Here is a 20,312-nt window from a genome sequence, read left to right as displayed (position 1 = left end):
ACACTCCTGGAAATTGAAATAAGAACACCGTGAATTCATTGTCCCAGGAAGGGGAAACTTTATTGACACATTCCTGGGGTCAGATACATCACATGATCACACTGACAGAACCACAGGCACATAGACACATGCAACAGAGCATGCACAATGTCGGCACTAGTACAGTGTATATCCACCTTTCGCAGCAATGCAGGCTGCTATTCTCCCATGGAGGCGATCGTAGAGATGCTGGATGTAGTCCTGTGGAACGGCTTGCCATGCCATTTCCACCTGGCGCCTCAGTTGGACCAGCGTTCGTGCTGGACGTGCAGACCGCGTGAGACGACGCTTCATCCAGTCCCAAACATGCTCAATGGGGGACAGATCCGGAGATCTTGCTGGCCAGGGTAGTAGACTTACACCTTCTAGAGCACGTTGGGTGCCACGGGATACATGCGGACGTGCATTGTCCTGTTGGAACAGCAAGTTCCCTTGCCGGTCTAGGAATGGTAGAACGATGGGTTCGATGACGGTTTGGATGTACCGTGCACTATTCAGTGTCCCCTCGACGATCACCAGTGGTGTACGGCCAGTGTAGGAGATCGCTCCCCACACCATGATGCCGGGTGTTGGCCCTGTGTGCCTCGGTCGTATGCAGTCCTGATTGTGGCGCTCACCTGCACGGCGCCAAACACGCATACGACCATCATTGGCACCAAGGCAGAAGCGACTCTCATCGCTGAAGATGACACGTCTCCATTCGTCCCTCCATTCACGCCTGTCGCGACACCACTGGAGGCGGGCTGCACGATGTTGGGGCATGAGTGGAAGACGGCCTAACGGTGTGCGGGACCGTAGCCCAGCTTCATGGAGACGGTTGCGAATGGTCCTCGCTGATACCCCAGGAGCAACAGTGTCCCTAATTTGCTGGGAAGTGGCGGTGCGGTCCCCTACGGCACTGCGTAGGATCCTACGGTCTTGGCGTGCATCCGTGCGTCGCTGCGGTCCGGTCCCTGGTCGACGGGCACGTGCACCTTCCGCCGACCACTGGCGACAACATCGATGTACTGTGGAGACCTCACGCCCTACGTGTTGAGCAATTCGGCGGTACATCCACCCGGCCTCCCGCATGCCCACTATACGCCCTCGCTCAAAGTCCGTCAACTGCACATACGGTTCACGTCCACGTTGTCGCGGCATGCTACCAGTGTTAAAGACTGCGATGGAGCTCCGTATGCCACGGCAAACTGGCTGACACTGACGGCGGCGGTGCACAAATGCTGTGCAGCTAGCGCCATTCGACGGCCAACACCGCGGTTCCTGGTGTGTCCGCTGTGCTGTGCGTGTAATCATTGCTTGTACAGCCCTCTCGCAGTGTCCGGAGCAAGTATGGTGGGTCTGACACACCGGTGTCAATGTGTTCTTTTTTCCATTTCCAGGAGTGTAGGTGCTTGTAATAACAAATCTTTATTTTTGACAGGCTGTTTCAACATGTATCGCTGTTGTCAAGTACGTCTAGACTTCAATGAACTGTCGTATAACTGTCATTTTTTTTATTAAAGTGATAAATAATGTAATGTATTGAAAGTAAAATGTTAATTTTGGTGTGACAGTAGTTTGACAGTTCCACTCTTCTGTCAAAATACTGTCACATCATTATTAACATATTATTTTCGTTATATTATGTCATTTACCACCCTATTGAAACGGTGAGAGCTATAAGACAATTCACTAACTACACAATATTGATATCACTTCAGACTAGACGTACTTGACAATGGCGATAAATACCGAAACAGTCTGTCGTAAATAAAGATTTGTTATTACAAGCAGCTATTTTGGTGCATATATGCTAATAATCATGTCCTTATCAGACATATATTATACTGCTGGCCCTAAAGAAGAAAAATTGTTAAGGAGGTGGTAGTATAGACTAATTTGAATAAAATGTTACATAAATGTATGTGTAGTTTTTGCTGGTTACAAATATCTCTTACATTTTAACCCAAACAAATATTCACTGATGATGATGATGATGATGATGATGATGATGATGATGATGATGATGATGATGATGATAAGCAAAGGTAAATGATTAAGCTCTCAGTTGATTTTCGTAATTTCTACCTCCAACTTAAACACACATTTAAAATCTCTTGACATCATCATATATAGCTCTGCTAGGGTAGTCTTGGTATTCATTTATGAGGGCAGCATTAGTCATAATCCATAATCGAGAAGGTGATTTCTTCTCTTGTGTTTACATTTTCTTTGTAGACTTTGCCTCTCAGCCATCCCCAATGTTAGTTTCGGATACCTTGGTGGCTGAGACTCATGACTGTTTTTACCAGTACCTCATTCGAAAAAGACTAGGTTTAGATGAAGTGTCACTTGATGACTAGATTGTGTAGGCACCCTGTCATGCTGGAAGAACATACCATTATCATAGCCAAAGAAACCTCCTCTAAAAATGATGGAAGCTCATTTTCAAGACATGTTTTACATAAAAGTGTCCTATAAAATGGCATGATAACACAACAGTCCCAATAAACCAATTGTCTATCATACCACACCACACATTAACAGAAAAATGTTCTTGAAACTGTGTCTTTACAAATGCATATGGGTTTTCGTCAGACCACCAGTGTAAGTTAACATTGTTACATACTGTCACAAGTGAAAATGGCTTCATCAGTAAACAGTAGTACTGGGATTACTGGGAGTTTCGTAACTAGCTGATGACAAAGTTCAAACAGTCTTGCATCATCTCTTTCTCAGAGGAGTTTAATCCACTTCATAAATGATACGGATAGAGCACGTGCTTTCTTAATATCCACCATACACTCTTATGTGGAACACAGATAGGTACAGAAATTTTTCGTGTGCTTGTTGAGACTATATTATACCAACTGAATGATGTCTTCTACTTCGTCCACACTGTATTTATTTGCATTTTCGGATGAAATATGACTGATGGGCACAGCATCAGTCTCAACACAGTTTAGTGAAAACGTTAGTACACACTCTGGAATATGGCGCTCTGTAATCATCTACCATATTCTCTTCAGACAGCAGTGTTTTCATTACAAAACCCATACACAAATGCCATATAGGCATATCTGTCATTTGTAAATATGTTTGGCATGCTTGCACACTGCTTCAGAACAAAAATAACAATCAATAAATAAGGTCATAGTAACTGGATTACTAATATGCAAAATGAAAACTTGTCTCTGTAACTAATAAAAGTAGGAAACGTGCAATGTAGAATGTTCTATTTTAGTTAGTCTACACTACCACCTCTTAAAATATTTACTATCCCTCCAGAAATACCTTGCATTACAATATGTCCTTGTAATGATTGAACATGCAGTTATGTACAATTACGAGGTTTTTAAAAGGTTTTGTTCATTGCTGCACTTCAGCAACTGGGCATACAAGAGCTTCAGTTCATTTGGGGACAAAGCACCACGTTAGATGGCTACTAGTTTTAAATGGTGATTAAGTGGTTGACATGTACTAGACTGTCTCAATGACTCCCACATTGACTATAGATCATGTGATTTTATGTCCTACATTTTCTGAAGAAAACAGTTTTAAAACTGTCAAACCCATAGTCAAGGTTTATTAAAAAGTGCATTTTGCAACAGGTTGGATTTTATTTCTAATGCATTGAAGCTCTTGCATGCACATCTGCTGAAATGCAGCTGTGTTCAAAATCTTGAAATTTATGCCTGGCCAGGTATCCAGAGCTACATCTAAATACAGGGTGTTACAAAAAGGTACGGCCAAACTTTCAGGAAACATTCCTCACACACAAAGAAAGAAAATATGTTATGTGGGCATGTGTCCGGAAATGCTTACTTTACATGTTAAGGCTCATTTTAGTTTCGTCAGTATGTACTGTACTTGCTCGATTCATCGCCAGTTGGCCCAATTGAAAGAAGGTAATGTTGACTTCGGTACTTGTGTTGACATGCGACTCATTGCTCTACAGTACTAGCATCAAGCACATCAGTACATAGCATCAACAGGTTAGTGTTCATCACGAACGTAGTTTTGCAGTCAGTGCAATGTTCACTCACTCACTGACGTGTTTATTGGTGATGGATTCCAAATACTTACGTCAGTAGGGGGAAAAGTAATTCTCTCTCTCTCTCTCTCTCTCTCTCTCTCTCTCTCATTAATTAATTCATTCTTGTTTAACTTCTGCTTAATGTCCACTGCTTCAATCTACAGCCTGTATTGTACTGGAGACTTATTAGATGCCTTGTCACAGGTTTCAAAGGTCACTGTTATAAAGAACTAGCAATGATTTCACAACTTATGTTTTAGCTGTCAGTAATGAGTTAAAGAGAGAACTGTCCACCGAAGTTTGGAAATAACTAGACCCATTTCTCTCCAGCAGCTTACTCACACAGCATTAATATAGGAAGGGGAGGAGTTGTTACACATATTAAAAAAGAACTCAAGTTCAGAACCATTCAGACAAGTACATTTTGTAGTGATCAACACACAGAAGTGTGTGCTTGTGAATTGATACTGAAAAATAGGCCACTTTCAATTGTAACTTTATTTAGATCCCCACAGGAAAATCTTGAACTGTTTGAGGAATCTGGATGCCTTACTATGCTATCGGTCATACATCAGCAAGCAGTTAATAGTCTTGGTGACATCAGAGTAGATTCTGTAAAGGATTCTGATAGAAAAAAATATGGAAACCTAATTTGGATCCTATAATTTGATTTCAGTAATTAACTTTCTAATGCGGGTGGATAAAGACAGTACGACCCTAATTGATCATGTTTCCTTTAGTAAAGCTCAAAGCAAGAAAATAACTGCTCACTCAGTAACAAATGTTCTACCTGATCATAATGCATGGTTGGTTTGGATAACTAACAAAATACCTTACAGGATGGATACTCCGCAGTGGATATAAGTTGCAATAATTAATGATCCAGGACAGATGTTTTTAAGAACAGTAAGACATGACCTGATGTGAAATTTATTTTGGACCAAATGCTAACATAAAATTTAATCTATTCCATGATAAATTTAAATCATATTTGAAAATAGCTTTCTGCATAAGCTTATGAGTAAGGACATTAAACAGCCATGTAAAAACCAACATGGATCACTAGAGAGATTAAAGTATCTTGTAAAAGCAAAAGCGAAATGTGTGTTGGCAAGAACAAGTAGATATACTGCAGTAGTTGCACACTACAAACACTACTCAGAGTTACTAAGAAAAGTTATTTAAAAAATAAGGCACAAGCGCATAATGTCAGAAATCAGTAACACTGCCATCAGACTTAAGACTATATGGAATCTAGTGAAACAAGACAAAACAAACATGGAATGTAGTGAAACAAGACAAAACAAACAACCACAAACAGGATAACAACATATTTAACCTGTAATGTTCGGAAACAGTGTTAGTAGCGTCCTGCTTGATGCAGTCAAGTCATTTAAATATTTGAACATAACGTTGCAAAGCGATACAAGATGGAACGAGCATGTGAGAACTGTGTTAGAGAAGGTCAATGGTAGACTTCATTTTATTGGGAGAATTTTAGGAAAGAGTGGTTTACCTGTAAAGCCACATATAGGATGCTGGTGAAACCTATTCTTGAGTACTGTTCTAGTGTTTGGGATCCATACCAGGTCGGAGTGAAGGTAGACAGCAAAGCAATTCAGAGGCAGGCTGCTACATTTGTTACCGATAGATACGAACAATGTGTAAGTGTTGTGAAGATGCTTCGGGAACTCGAATGGGAAACCCTGGAGGGAAGGCAACTTTCTTTTGAGAAACACTACTGAGAAAAGTTAGAGAACCGGCATTTGAAGCTGACTGCCAAATGATTCTACTGCCACCAGCATACACTGTGCGCAAGGACCACAAAAATAAGATATGAGAAATTAGGGCTCACATGAAGGCATATAGACAGTCATTTTTCTCTCGCTCTATTTGTGAGTGGAACAGGAAAGGAAACGACAAGTAGTGGTACAGGATCCCCTCCACCACGCACCAAAAAGTGGCTTGCGGAGTATCAATATAGATATAGAATGGGAGGGCTATAAATGATGAGCCACAGGTAGAAAATATATTTAATAATAATTTCTTAAATATATTAAAAAGTTTAGGGAAGAACAGTTAAAGAGAAAAATCTCAACGGTATGTTGAAAAAGCAACTCTCAAAAAATTCCATAGTATGAATGTATCACCAACTTCTCCTTCTAAAATCAAGAAAATTATATATTCACTCAAAAATGAAAGTTCATATGGTTTTGATGGTGTTTCCAATACAGTAATAAAGATTTGTTACTGTATAATAAGCCAGACTGATCTTACCTGAAATATATAATAATCACTAACTCGAGGCACTTTTCCAGAGAAACTGAAATATGCTTTTTTCAAACCCCTATTTAAGAAAGGTGATACGGGAGATATCAATAACTACTGATGTGTTTCACAGCTGACACCATTTTACAGAATTTTTGAGAAGGTGATGAACTCTAGAATAGTATGTCACCTGACTGACAATAATATCCTCAACAAATCACAGTTTCGCTTTCAGAAGAGTTGCTGTAATGAGAATGCCATTTATGTACTCACTCAACAAATTTCACAAGCATTAAGTAATAAAACAATGCCAGTTGGCATTTTCTGCAACTTGAGTCTGTGAATCTCGGTATTCTCCTAGACAAATTGCAGTTTTATGGGATTGTGGTATAGCCAAACAATAGATAATGTCATATCTAACCAAAAGCATGCAGAAAGGTTTACTTAGAAATTGAGGGAATGTGGTACAGGGACATCATTCCCACTAGGGAAAAGTCATGTATGGGGCTCCCAAAGGCTCAGTCTTAGGTCCACTATTGTTTTTCATATATGAAAACAAGCTTCCATCTAATATAAAACAAGTAGAATGAGTAATTTTTGCATGTGACACTAGTATTGTAATCAATCCAAGCATACGTACAGAAATAGAGAAAATGGTAAACAATGTTTTTAAAAGTATCACGGACTGGTTTTCTGCAAATGATCTCACCCCCAATTTTAAAAAGACAACATATTCAGTTATCGACATCTCGAAATACTACACCTATGGTAAGTGTAACACCAATGGTAACTGTAACCCGTGATGAGGAAATAATAAACAGAGTGGAAACTTCAAAATTCTTAGGTGTCCATAATGATGAGATTTTAAACTGGAAAAAAAAACACATTTTTAACTCCCAAAACAGCTTAGTGCAGCCACATTTGCACTTACAATCATTGCAGGTCCTGCAGACAGACAAGTCAGTAAGTTGACACATTTTGATGGAATAATGTGCTGAGATAACTCATCTTTAAGGAAAAAAAAGCTTTCATTTCTCAGAAACATGCTGTAAGAATAATATGTGGTGCTCACTAATGATCACCTTGTAGATGCCTGTCTAAGGAGTTGGGCATTTTGACTCCCGATTCACAGTATATTTAGTTCCTCATGAAGTTCATTTTAAATAATCCACTGCAGTTCAAAAGGAACAATGACATAAATAATTATAATACCAGAAGGAAAAAGACATTAATTACTCCACATTAAGGTTGTCTTTAGCACAAAAAGGGATGCGCAATTGTGCAAATAAAATTTTTGATCACTTACCCAGTGATATAAAATTTCTGATAGATAGCAAAGTAAAATTGAAAACAAACCAAAAAAGTTTCTCCTCGACAACTACTCCTATTCCATAGAACAATTTTTGTTATTGCAATGTGTAAATGGTGATGGGTTTGAATTAATAACTCGCATCCATATATTTTAAAAAATTTAAATGTTCAGCGTGTAGCTATATTTACAAATTAATTTGTGATGTGAATGTATAATGACTTGTTCCACATCGTTAAGATTTATCATGCAAAATGGTCTGTGCGACATAAAACTAAGCTAACTATTTTTATACAAGTTTAGGTCATTTTCAGAAGAGAGCTGCATCCAAAACTTAAGAATGTCAGTGCATTTAAGATCATTTAGTTATTTATTCCAAGGCTCATAACTTGGTGCCTTGTACATGTGAACTTAGATTATTGGTATATAAGAACATAAGAAAAGAAAGTCCTGTGTGAAACATAAATAATGATGTAGTGAAGGTAACAACTCACTGTAGTTGAGCCATTGAGTTATCAATAGCAGACAAAAAGGATGGAGAAGGTGCTATTACTGTGCATCAGCCATCATTTGTCTTCATCTCATTCTGCATCTGACGTGTCTCCCCCCCCCCCCCTCTCTCTCTCTCTCTCTCTCTCTCTCTCTCTCTCTCTGTTTGTGTGTGTGTGTGTGTGTGTGTGTGTGTGTGTGTGTGTGTGTGTGTGTCGGGGGGGGGGGGGGTGCGCGCCTCTTTGTAATACCTCAACTATATTGCCTTTACCCGTGTTGTTATTGGTGTATAAGAATGTTTATTTTAAAATTTTGTCTTAAGTTTATTGTCTTTCACATGTACATTGGTGTCCAAAACTAAAGCAAAGCAACAAATGGAAATTTTGCAAGGTTGGATTTATTTTGCCACAAAGCAGTTGGGACAGGTGATAGTAATGTAGAAACAATGTTGTCACATAAAAGAAGGTGTAATTAGATGAATGACGAATACTGACTTCACATAACGAAAGTTTATTCAGCACTTGCACATACAAAGCGAACTGCCTCTGGTCAGAACACATACGGTATATATACAGTTACAGAACATTCCAGTACAATAATTCTTGACATTTGTATATACTTCTAGAATGTACTCAAACCGAATATAGAAATTAAAATTGTACAGTTCAGGTGAGTTTTGAACTCTCAACAGACCAAGTACAGGTTCAGTCGTCAGAGCTTTTCGCAGCACAACGAAAGAATCTTGTTAAGCACCACCCCGCATAAATTTAACATCAGCATTTAACAACTCTTGGATTGGCCTGGCTTTGGTAAAAAAATCTTTGATACAATGACAGTAATAAGAACATAATCCGAGGAAGCTTCTCACATCTCTAATACTTTTGGGAATAGGAAATTCCATTATAGATCTCACCTTTTCTGGGTCTGGCCGCACACCTTCATTTGACACAAGGTGTCCAAGTATTTTGATTTCTTTTGTTCCGAAGAGAGACTTTCTTGGGTTGAGTTTTAGTCCGCCTTGTTGGAGATACTTACGAATGGCCCTCAGTCTTTTTATATGTTCATCAAATGTCTCTGAGAACACTGTGATGTCATCTAAATAACAAAGACACATCGTCCACTTCAGGTGCCCTAGAAGATTATCCATCATCCGGCCAAAAGTTGCTGGCGCATTACACAAACCAAACGGTATTACCTTAAACTCATACAGACCCTCAGGGGTGATGAATGCAGTTTTCTCACGATCAGCCTCATCTACTTCGATTTGCCAGTATCCCGAGTACATGTCCATGATTGAGAAACACTTAACCCCCTTCAGACAATCTAGTGTATTGTCAATTCGTGGAAGAGGGTAAACGTCCTTTTTAGTTATCTTATTAAGCTTCCAGTTATCAACACAAAAACACCTACTGCCATCCTTCTTCTTGACGAGAACCACTGGTGACGACGATGGGCTCTGTGAAGGCTGAATGATGTTATTCTTCATCATTTTCTCTATCTCATCGTAAATTATTCGACGTTCTGTTGCTGACACATGGTATGCTCTCTGGCTTATTGGTTGATGGTCTCCAGTGCTAATCCAGTGCTTCACCGTCAATTTGTCTAATTTGCTCTTCACCTGTGGATTGAAGCATTCAGAGTACTCTTGAAGAATGGCAAATAGCTTCTTATGTTGTTCCTTAGTGGGATCTGGTGATAGTCGAGCTAGAAGATCTTACCTTGTAGTGGTTGGTGCCAATTTCGCCCACAGACTTGGCATGGGAGGTTTCTGTGACGCTCAGCTGTTCTGCAATTAACAGCTCAGCATTTGCTACGCACTCGCGCCTTAGAAGGGTCTCTGCGGTTCTCGGCGACAATTAACTATCCAAAATTCACTGAATCTGTTCATAAACGAGACAACAGAGGCTGGTATGACCAAGTTATTCTTCAGTGATATGCTTCTATTACATTTCACTACAAGATCCATGGGTAGATGCATGGCATGACACATGACAGTTAACTTTTTAGCGCTGACTGCAGGAATGATCACTTCATCCAGCACACACAGTCTCCATTCACTTGGATGCCCATCTTCCTGTTCACAGTATCTCATCTCGTCTAGCATAATGTTCAAGCAATCACAATCTATAATTGCCTGAGAAGCTTTCAAAAAGTCCCATCTGAGAATGACGTCATGACTACACTCTTGAAAGACAATGAATTCTAAGGGCTGTGTATGGCCACTTATACCCACACGAAAGACACATCTTCCTATAGGTTTTACATATTTCCCATTAGCCACCTTCAGCAGAGATGTTTCGTTGTCGATGAATACGGTTTTCTGCAACTGGCGACAGTACTACTCCGAAATGACTGAATATGATGCGAGTCCACAAGAGCTTGGGCTGGTTGGCCATCCATGAGAATATCAACGTAGTTTCCTATTGTTTTTGTAGTGATTGATGGTGGAGTATTTTTCTCTTCGGTGGCCTCATTTCCCAGGAAGGTCGCGCCCTATAGTTTTTCAGGTTGCGGCGGCTAGGTGATTGGCTGGAGCTTCTAAACGGTGATGAAGACCTTGATCGACATGTTGGGGAGCGTACTCTCCAGCACCTAGCTTGCAGAGATGGTGCCCTACGTCGTCCTGCACCCACATCTTGTTCATCTTCGTCATCCCGGAGTTGGCATTGGCTAAGGGTGGTCTACTGTCTTGTGACACGGGCGCCATCAGATATCCACTGCCTTTCTCAACAATAGTGCACCACATGTCCCGGTTGTCCGCAGTGAAAACATACTGGTTGGTTATCCTGAGTCCTCCAGATGTCAGTCTTCCTTGGTGCCCAAACAGGGTCCTCATGTGGCATTGTAGGAACATAACTCGACCTGGGTCTTGACTTTTTCACTGCTTTAAAGGGAAATGAAGGACTAAAGAGTGGCTTCATTGTCTGTTCCACTTCCTCCCTTATGACCTCTTGATGCGCCTCAGTCTTTTGCTCACCGTGCAATGCAAGTGCCTTCTGAACTTCCTCTCTCACTATCTGATGAACACGTGTGAAATGAGTTCCTTCCTCCATCACAGACATCGATACAATGTTTGGAAGCTGTTCAAACTTCTTGCGTGTAATTCTTTTTTGATGCATTGTCTCGATATACTGGCACCATTTTATTAAGTCACCTGCTGTCAAAACGTCCTTCAGGAGCAGGGCTTGATACATTTCCTCAGCAACACCCTTCATGAGGTGTGCAACCTTATCTTCCTCCTCCATTCTAGGATCTACTATTTTACACAGCTCTAAGATGTCTTGAATGTAGGATGCTGTAGTTTCTCCTGGACGCTGTGCCCTGCACTATAATTTGTCTTCAGCCTTGCATGTCTGTCATTGTGTGTCGCCGAAATACTTGCGTAGTTCCGCCTGGAATACTTCCCAGCTTGTGAACTTCTCTTTGTTGTTCTCATACCATTGCTTGGCAGTGCCCTCCAAGTAGAAAAATACATTAGCCAAACACACAGTGTCATCCCATTTGTTAAATTTGGCTACATGCTCATATACCTTCAGCTACTTGTTTGGATCTTGGCCATTGTCACCAGAGAACCTAGACAGATGTCTCATGTGGTGGCACACCGTTGCTGTCATCGTAATGTCGTCTTCTTCTTCTTCCTCTTCTTCTTCTTCTGTCTCCAATAGATTGGGATCTGTTGAATATGGCTCTAACTCAGGTTTCTCACCACATAAACAGCAGCTCTGTCGTGGCCTGATGGGAGCCACTGTGACGTCAATAATGTGCACTATCGCATGTTCCAATACCCAGCATCTCCACCAGACCACCAGATGCCTGGCCTGCGGCCAGAACACGTACAGTATATATAGAGTTACAGAACATTACGTTACAATGATACTTGACATTTGTGGATACTTCTACAATGTACTCAAACCGAATATAGAAAATAAAATTGTACAGTTCAGGTGAGTTTTGAACTCATGACCCTCCACCCAACAGTCTAGTATCATAACCACTACACCACAGTGACTGTGCTTCTCAGTTTCTTCTGCAACAATATAGATACAGCATGCTTAACAGTAGACAAAAAATGTTTCTCTCTCTCTCTCTCTCTCTCTCTCTCTCTTTCTTTCTTTCTTTCTTTCCCCCACACCCGGAACTTAATGGATTTGCAACATGTTCCAACAACTGTTTAATGTGTTTAGTATTGTGTGTGACCACCTGTGGCAGCAATAGGACTGACAATGATGATGGGGCATGCTGTGAATGATGTCATCAATCTCATATTGCGGCAGTAGTGCTCATTCTTCCTGCAGAGCTGCTTGAAAGCCTTGTAGAGGGCCACACCATGCATGCAATATTTTCGATTTCCTAAAAACCATCAACCACCCATGCTATATGAGGTCGAGCATCATCTTCCATCAATAAGAAGTCGCCCATAGTACCTCGCAACAATCACACATTAGGTCCGAAGATCTCATCACGATACCTGACAGCAGTTAAACCGTAGAGTGGTCAATGTAATCTCTGCCCATACCATTAGGGATCATCTTCGATATCAGCCTTTTTTCACAATGCTTGGGTCCCGAAATTGTGTTCCACATTCCTTCCATATGCAAATTCATTGAGAATCACTCTCTAGACAGAATTGGAAGTCATCTGTGAAAAGAACATTGGCCCACTGTTTGACCATACTGGTGGCATGTCGACAACTCCACTCTAGACATTGCTTTCTGTGAATTCATCAGAGGTACACATACAGCAGGTCTCCAACAATAAAGGTTGCTTTGCTAAAGCCTTCTGTACACTGTTTGCCTCGATATATCACATCCAGTGGATGCTGTGAGGTCAGATGCCAGTTGCCATGCAGTACTAAGGTGGTACTGTCATAGCCATACAGCCAAATAACTGCCCTCTCTTCCTTATGTCACATGTGGTCAGCCCTGCCATTGTCTTTGGATACAGATTGGTCTCTCTAAACTGTCACCATGCCCAAGAAACAACAGAGTGATTCACATTTAGCCATCAGGCCACATCAGTTTTTGACTGTCTTGCTTCCATTCTTCGTATGGCACTTCTCCGCAGAGAGAGTGTGGTAGGTCTCTTCTCTGTGCCGTATTGCACAGTCTGTGACTGTGTACACAGTGATTGTGGATGTGGAATTACCCGGCAAACACTACCACAGTTGTGATAGTGTTGATTTTTCCGGCGTATAAAATGCTGATGATTTTCACGGGTGTGCAGCCGGGTTCCATCGTCCTGACAACAACATGATATTTCGGCGGACCATCTGGCCGCCATCGTCAGGTGAGATTGAGTGCACAATCACGCCGGAACTGAAGAGACCTCAGATTCGGCAGCTCCTTTATACCGCGGGTACTGGCCGTTGCGTGTGCGCAAGCAACGGAAGAGCTGCCCTCTGTGAGGCGAAGAATTGCAGCGGCGCCAGCGGTGAAAACTGTCAAAAGCGAGGAATCCCAAAATTAAAATGCAGCCGGTCGAAAACCAGACCGTTGTTGTTTTACCTGTGATAAAATAGGATTCCACGTCTTGCTTAAAGGAAAACCTTTGTCTCTATTAATAATATCATCAGACAGACGTATTTTAATTGATTCTTTCAATACACAATCCTAGTAACGGGAAGCCGAGGCAATAATTTGCGTCTCTTTGAAGGACATATTGTGCCCTTCATTAAGACAGTGTTCGGCAAGGGCTGATTTTTCCGGCTGGAGCAGATGTGTATGCCGTTGATGTTCCACACATCGATCTTGAACTGTACGAATAGTCTGTCCAATGTAGGCCTTGCCGCAGTGACAGGGAATCTTGTATACCCCAGGCTTCCTCAGTCCCAAATCATCTTTCACCGATCCAAGAAGGGATCTAGTTATGGCCAAAGGCATGAGGACATTTTTAATATCATATTTCCTGAGGATCCTTGAAATTTTCGAAGAAATGCTTCCCACGAAGGGTAAAAAAGCAACAGATTTGGAAGTTTCCACCGTTGGTTCTCGTGGGGGTCCAAATTGAAAAGCACAAGTAATTTGGTGATCAGAATACCCATTCTGCCTGAAGACAACCTTGAGGTGATCCAACTCCTGTTTCAAGTTATCGGAATCCGAAACAGCATAAGCCCTCTTGACCAGTGTGCGCATAAAACTCCCAAGCGTTGATGTTGTGGATGACAACTTGTGGCATGGAGGTAGCGGTCCATTTGCGTATGTTTTCGGTATATGCTGTGGCCGAAAGTCCCATTTTCTTTCTTATGTACTAAGACATTCTGATCTCCAAATTACTCGTGCTTTTCAATTTGGACCCCCGCGAGAACCAATGGTGGACACTTCCAAATCTGTCGCTTTTTTACCCTTTGTGGGAAGCATTTCTTCGAAAATTTCAAGGATCCACAGGAAATATGATATTAAAAGCGTCCTTACGCCTTTGGCCAAAACTAGATCCCTTCTTGGATCGGTGAAAGATGATTTGGGACTGAGGAAGCCTGGGGTATACAAGATTCCCTGTCACTGCGGCGAGGCCTACATTGGACAGATTATTCGTACAGTTCAAGATCGATGTGTGGAACATCAACGGCATACATGTCTGCTCCAGCCGGAAAAATCAGCCGTTGCCGCTGGCGCTGCTGCAATTCTTCGCCTCACAGAGGGCACCTCTTCTGTTGCTCGCGCACGCGCAACGGCCAGTACCCGCAGTATAAAGGAGCCGCCAAATCTGAGGTCTCTTCAGTTCCGTCGTGATTGTGCACTTAATCTCACCTGAAGATGGTGGCCAGATGGTCCGCCAAAATATTGTGTTGTCATCAGGACGATGGAACCCGGCTGCACACCCGTGAAAATCATCACTACCACAGTTGATTGGTGCCCTGACATCTAGAGTGGCATAGTTGTCCGTTGACCAGAATGCTATCTTAAGTGCAGGCCATCTTAAGAGCAGAATATGGTCGTATGGACATCTGTTGACAGTGTGTGTTGCTATATCATAAATTGGACAAAGGATGGGGAAATAATGATGTATTGTTTTAATTTTGGACACAAGTGTAGTTATCCAACCACGAATGTACAACTGAGGCTGGACCATGACTTATAATTTTTATAAAATTTTTCTCTCTATCGCATTTATTTTTCTTTGAAATGGAGAAGATGGTACAGAAGGGATACATGTTACGACTTGTGTCTTTAGCAAAAATTTGTTGGTATAGTGATTTCAATTTGAACAATAATATTTACTTTTCTTTCTTATAACTACCTTTTTAACGCCATGTTAGGTGACAATTACACATTACTGAAAGCCTTCTTTGTTGTCCAAAATCTTTTTTTTTTTTTTTTTCTTCGCCCTTACAGTTTTTGCTCATTGTGGAAGTCTTCAAAGCTGTTAATCCCTGACCAGTACTTTGTCCAGTCTGAGATGTCTCCTTGATTTAACCCAGCCTGTTTGACATCCTTTTTCACCTCTTTGAACCATTTGATGTAAACTTGAGATGTACAGTCCAGTATATTAAAATGTGTTTTGTCCACCTTTTCCCAGCCATCCTAAAATCTTCATCTTGTTTTTCTAATTGATTTGCTTAATCTTTTATTTTCCTGGTACCGTTTTCCTCTTCCTCGTAACCTGTGCTGTCCACCACATCTCTCTCTCTCTCTCTGATTTTATGGCTTCTAGTAGTCCTTACATTCCTGTCATTCGGAGTCATTCCCTAACATACGAACACACTCTTGTAATAGGAGTGTTGTGCGAAGACATGCTGAAACAGTAATGCCTCCAAATGTTTTACATGAAAACTCTTAAAGCTTTATAAACAAAACAAATGTTATTATAAATGTCTACATATTTATTCCTCGACATCGTCACACTGGCTGTGAACACATTTCAAATAATTTTTTAGAACATTTCTCATGGAGAACAGTGCTCTGGCTAAAATTATTTTAAAAATGGACAGAAACAGTCTTGATCACAAAAACATGTATTTTGATTGTAACTGGTTTGTCAGTTTTTGACGATCCTCATACCACTATGGTAGGCAGTGACAGTGAATGGAGCAGGTGGTGTAACTCCACAAACGTCAGCTGCTCCATTCACTGTCACTACCTACCTACCATCGTGGTGTGAGGAGCTGAAGATGGTCAAAACCTAACTGAAACCAGTTTACATCAAAATAAATGTTTTTGCAGTAGAGATTGTTTGTGTCCATTTTTAAAGAACATGTTTCTCCCAACGAGAGAAGAGTTTATTGATACTGTCACTGTAGAGTGTTTGATGTATTGATGGAGCCACTGTCTCACCTCTGCTTGCACTCCTTCATAACTATCAATGTGAAGTCCTCAAAGGTGTTGTTTAAGTCTTGCAAAGAAATGGAAATTGAGTGGGGCCAAGTCGGACCTATGTGGAGGATGAATCGATGACAATGGACCTGAGGTGTCGGATTGTTACAGATGTCACAGCATTCGTATGTGGTCTGGCATTGTCATGTTGAAGGAGAGGGTGCTTCATATTGGACAAACTCTTTCTGTGGTTAGAAACTCAATTACAGCACACTGTTTCTCACACAATGACATAGTTACATTGCACAATGACGTGTTACACACTAAAATTTGGAACCATCTTGTGGCAGTGGACTGCAAATATGGAGACATGAACAATAAAGATGTAAAACGTTAATAATTGTTTTCTTTGAGAAGCAATTTTTCAGTTGTCCAATTTGCTCAATATATTTAAAGCAGTCAATTCTTTTCATGTTACTGTGTGCTGTTTTCTGGGTAATGAGAAGGGGCGGATTTCGTGTTTCTCTCGAAAGTAAATTTAGATTTCAGCTTTGTCTGCCTGTTCTTTTGGAAGCTGTGTTAGTGTTAGATAGTATTGTAAATGCCAGGTAGTTGCCCATGGTACTGCTTCTGGTTCCTCCATTGCATACTTGATTGAGCAACCCTTTCGTGTTTACTTCTTTTTCCTATTTGTGGATGATCTTCTCCAAAATGCAGTTGAAGATAACCAGAGACAGCAAATCACTACTGTCTGTTCCCTGTTTTAATGTCAAAGAACTAGTGTTTTGTAACTTCTATGTATTATAGCTCTTTCGACATCGTAAACGTTCCAAGGATGGACATATGTTCATTTATAAGACCATTTCTTAACAGGTACACCATTTCATCTTTTTGTGCCCTTCACATGCATCTACAAAATAGGTGATGTAGATTGAACTATTATGTTAGTGATAGGTGGATGATCATGATGAAAGATGAACAGTAAACAACACTGTTTGAGACCATTAGAACCAGAAATTAGCTTATTATAAAGTAAATGCAAAAAATGAAAATTCAAAGATTATATCTCCTGTAACAGACTGGATGGATAGGAGGTTGGGTGGGTGGGAGGCAGGGTAGGTTGGTAGGTGAGTGGATGGGATAACATTTATTGTATGTTGACAGAGATAGTATGTTTACAAAATGTGTTCGAAGTGCTGCTAGTTACTGTCACGCTGTAAGGAAGAATATGGTAGATTGTTCACGCTGTGATTGTGGACGAAAGCTGACTAGAAATGAGTAGTGATGTACAGTGTCTTGGTGAAAGAATAATAGAAATGAATAGAAAGAAAGGAAAATGTTAATAGAAGAAACAAAAGTTATGGAATATTAAGTTTCTTTTACAGTTGCCTTTCTTTCCTAACATGTTTGAACAACACAAATTCCAGTGTGTAGCAGTGTAACATTTTTTGTACTACTGCATGTTACAGCTTGAATTTGCCAATAACATGTCTTGCATAAATAATTCAAAAACTTTCTGCAAAATGCAGACATCACTTTAAACACTGGCAAGTGAAGTTAAACATTGCCTTACAATCTTAAATTAATATTCTAGGTAGCAAAATTCTGCCATTCATGGGACTGAGTAATAGCAGTGCCAATGGTGGTGGCGGTGCCAGCAGCAGCAGTAGCAGCAGCAGTAGTAGCAGCAGCAGCACAAGCACCACCACCAGCAGTGGTGGTGGTGGCAGCAATGGTGGCAGTGGTGGTAGTGGTGGCAGCAGCTCAACCACCACCACCACGACCACTACCACGACCACCACCACCACCACCAGCAGCAGCAGCAGTAGCAGCAGCAGCAGTAGCAGCAGCAGCACATGCAACAGTGGCCAGGCATCTGGTCCACCTGCTCCAGACAACTCTAACTCCTTTGGACTGGAGGACTGCTACAAATCACATGAATGGTCAGAACATGGAAGTCCATCACATCCACCAGTTTTTCCTAGTGCCACAAATTCAAAGAACAATACTTCAAAAGGTATGCGTAGTAATTAGTGCAACTCGTGAATTTAATGCTGTTATTCAGTGCATTGCCTATTTTTTGTGCATCTACGGTCATTTTAGTTTATTCTTCTGTTGCTGCCTGGTGGAACGACTTCATAATTATAAACAAACAGTCACAGTAGGTGCCTAAACTACTGAATAATTTCGTTGTAATATGAAACACACTACCTCGAACTGATAGGTATATCATACATTGAAGTCCAGAAAGGCTCTTTGATATCGTCTTGTCAGGGAGCCGTGTCATTATGTGATAAATGGGAATTTGAATAAGGAATTTGTGAAGTAGGCAATATTTACATGTGCAGGAAGCAAGAATGTGAAGATAGTTATTGGCTTTGGTTTACTGGCTATTTTGAAGGAAAAAAGTACCATTAATCTTAACACAAGCTTTCTTCAAAGTGTACATTCCTGTATTTATATATAAAGTAAAGATAGAAAGTATTTAAATTCTTGAAGGACAGTAGCATTTGCATGCCAAATAGCCTTTATCGACCTTACATGCTGTTTCACAGAAGGTAAAGAGAGTAAAATGTTGGGTGTGCTCTCTCATTTGTGCAGTCCATTCTCAATGACAGAGGATAACATGTACTTTTTCTGAAGGAGCTTACTTCTGTGCACCATATATCTTACACATTTTCAACACAGCATATATTTCTTGCATGTTGATATGAAGTGTGCAGCATTTGAAACAAAGAGGGTATTGTGCTAAGATCACCTTTGTTGAAGAGAATTTGCATATGATGTATGTGTTTTGCTTATTCTGCTATAATTTGAGGATCAAACTTAATAGTCTAGTGTGTAATTACCTATCGACCGACCCAGGCTTTGCATAAGTAGACTTAGTATCTGTGACCAGGCAACTCAAATAAGACAGTTTTCACAAAAAGAAAAATGATAGTGACAGCCATTATATAACAGTGAACAGGCAAAGAAATGAAAACAAGTCCACTCTCTGATTAATGATGAAATAGCGAGGCAAAAGGAAGTAGCTAGGATTCACAAAACACGGAAAAGTTCATGGCAGTTGCAAGGGATATTACCAGGAAAGGGTTAGTTGGACAGGATCTGGAGTATATTGTTCATGATTGAAATAACATATGGTTGAACCGGTGTGCGTAGCAGGATAATGCTACAGTAAGTTTCATTTTATACTGTTGTGAACAGTGGATAGGCAAGGTGTCTGCTCTGCATAGCTTTGCTGTATTGGAAGACACATGACTCAGTTATGTGATGCTCGAAAGCTTGTTTTACATACTAATATTATAGCCAGTTTATCTAGAACTATTGAGTGTTGTAGAAATATTACTGCTTGTCTTCCAGATGTACTTCATAAGAAGTGTAAGGTTGCGTCTACATTGAGCATGTGCCATATTCACCCGATTATAAGATGAGGTTTATTCCTCAAATTCGTCATTAGAAAAATATAAGGTTGTCTTATATTCACACATTAAACTATTGCTGCTGAGGTCAACATTTGTATGTTGTTTAGTAGAGTTTATATGAGTAGTCTCACATTTATATGGGTTTTCTTATATTTGGAGATGCTTTGGCTTTTGAGGTCACAGGCAGAATTATTTTGAAGAATTCGACAGGGCAGGGCTCAGCAAATGATATCAGTGTTCCATCAGGCTCAAGATTTCCTGATACGCCGAAGCACTTGATACAGTATTGACATTGCTCGAAAACTCATGTGACACAGTGCTAATGCAAGAGATACATGAGAAACTATGCACTAGCCACTACAACAGTCTAATGCTCTGATTCAAATATGACAATTTTGTGAAACAATGGAGGAAATAGTATTAGATTCTGTCATCTAAAAACGTTTGTTGTATTTTAACTGGTTTTCAATAAACATTCTCATACATGTAGGCTTTTGGGTACCAGTACAAACATTAAT

General features: G+C 40.5%; 1 protein-coding gene across 1 annotated transcript in view; it reads left to right on the top strand.

Moving 5' to 3' along the window:
- Positions 1-20,312, top strand: part of LOC126470866 (myb-like protein Q) — a 188,716-nt gene that overhangs the window by 145,681 nt on the left and 22,723 nt on the right. The window contains exon 14 of the mRNA XM_050098881.1: positions 17,964-18,386. Within this exon, the coding sequence (XP_049954838.1) occupies positions 17,964-18,386 (423 nt within the window). The remainder of the gene's footprint in view (positions 1-17,963; positions 18,387-20,312) is intronic.

This window comes from Schistocerca serialis, chromosome 3, assembly GCF_023864345.2.
Source record: "Schistocerca serialis cubense isolate TAMUIC-IGC-003099 chromosome 3, iqSchSeri2.2, whole genome shotgun sequence".
Classification (NCBI taxonomy): domain Eukaryota; kingdom Metazoa; phylum Arthropoda; class Insecta; order Orthoptera; family Acrididae; genus Schistocerca; species Schistocerca serialis.
Note: the sequence above shows the minus strand (reverse complement) of the source record. Positions and strands in the feature narration are given on the sequence as shown.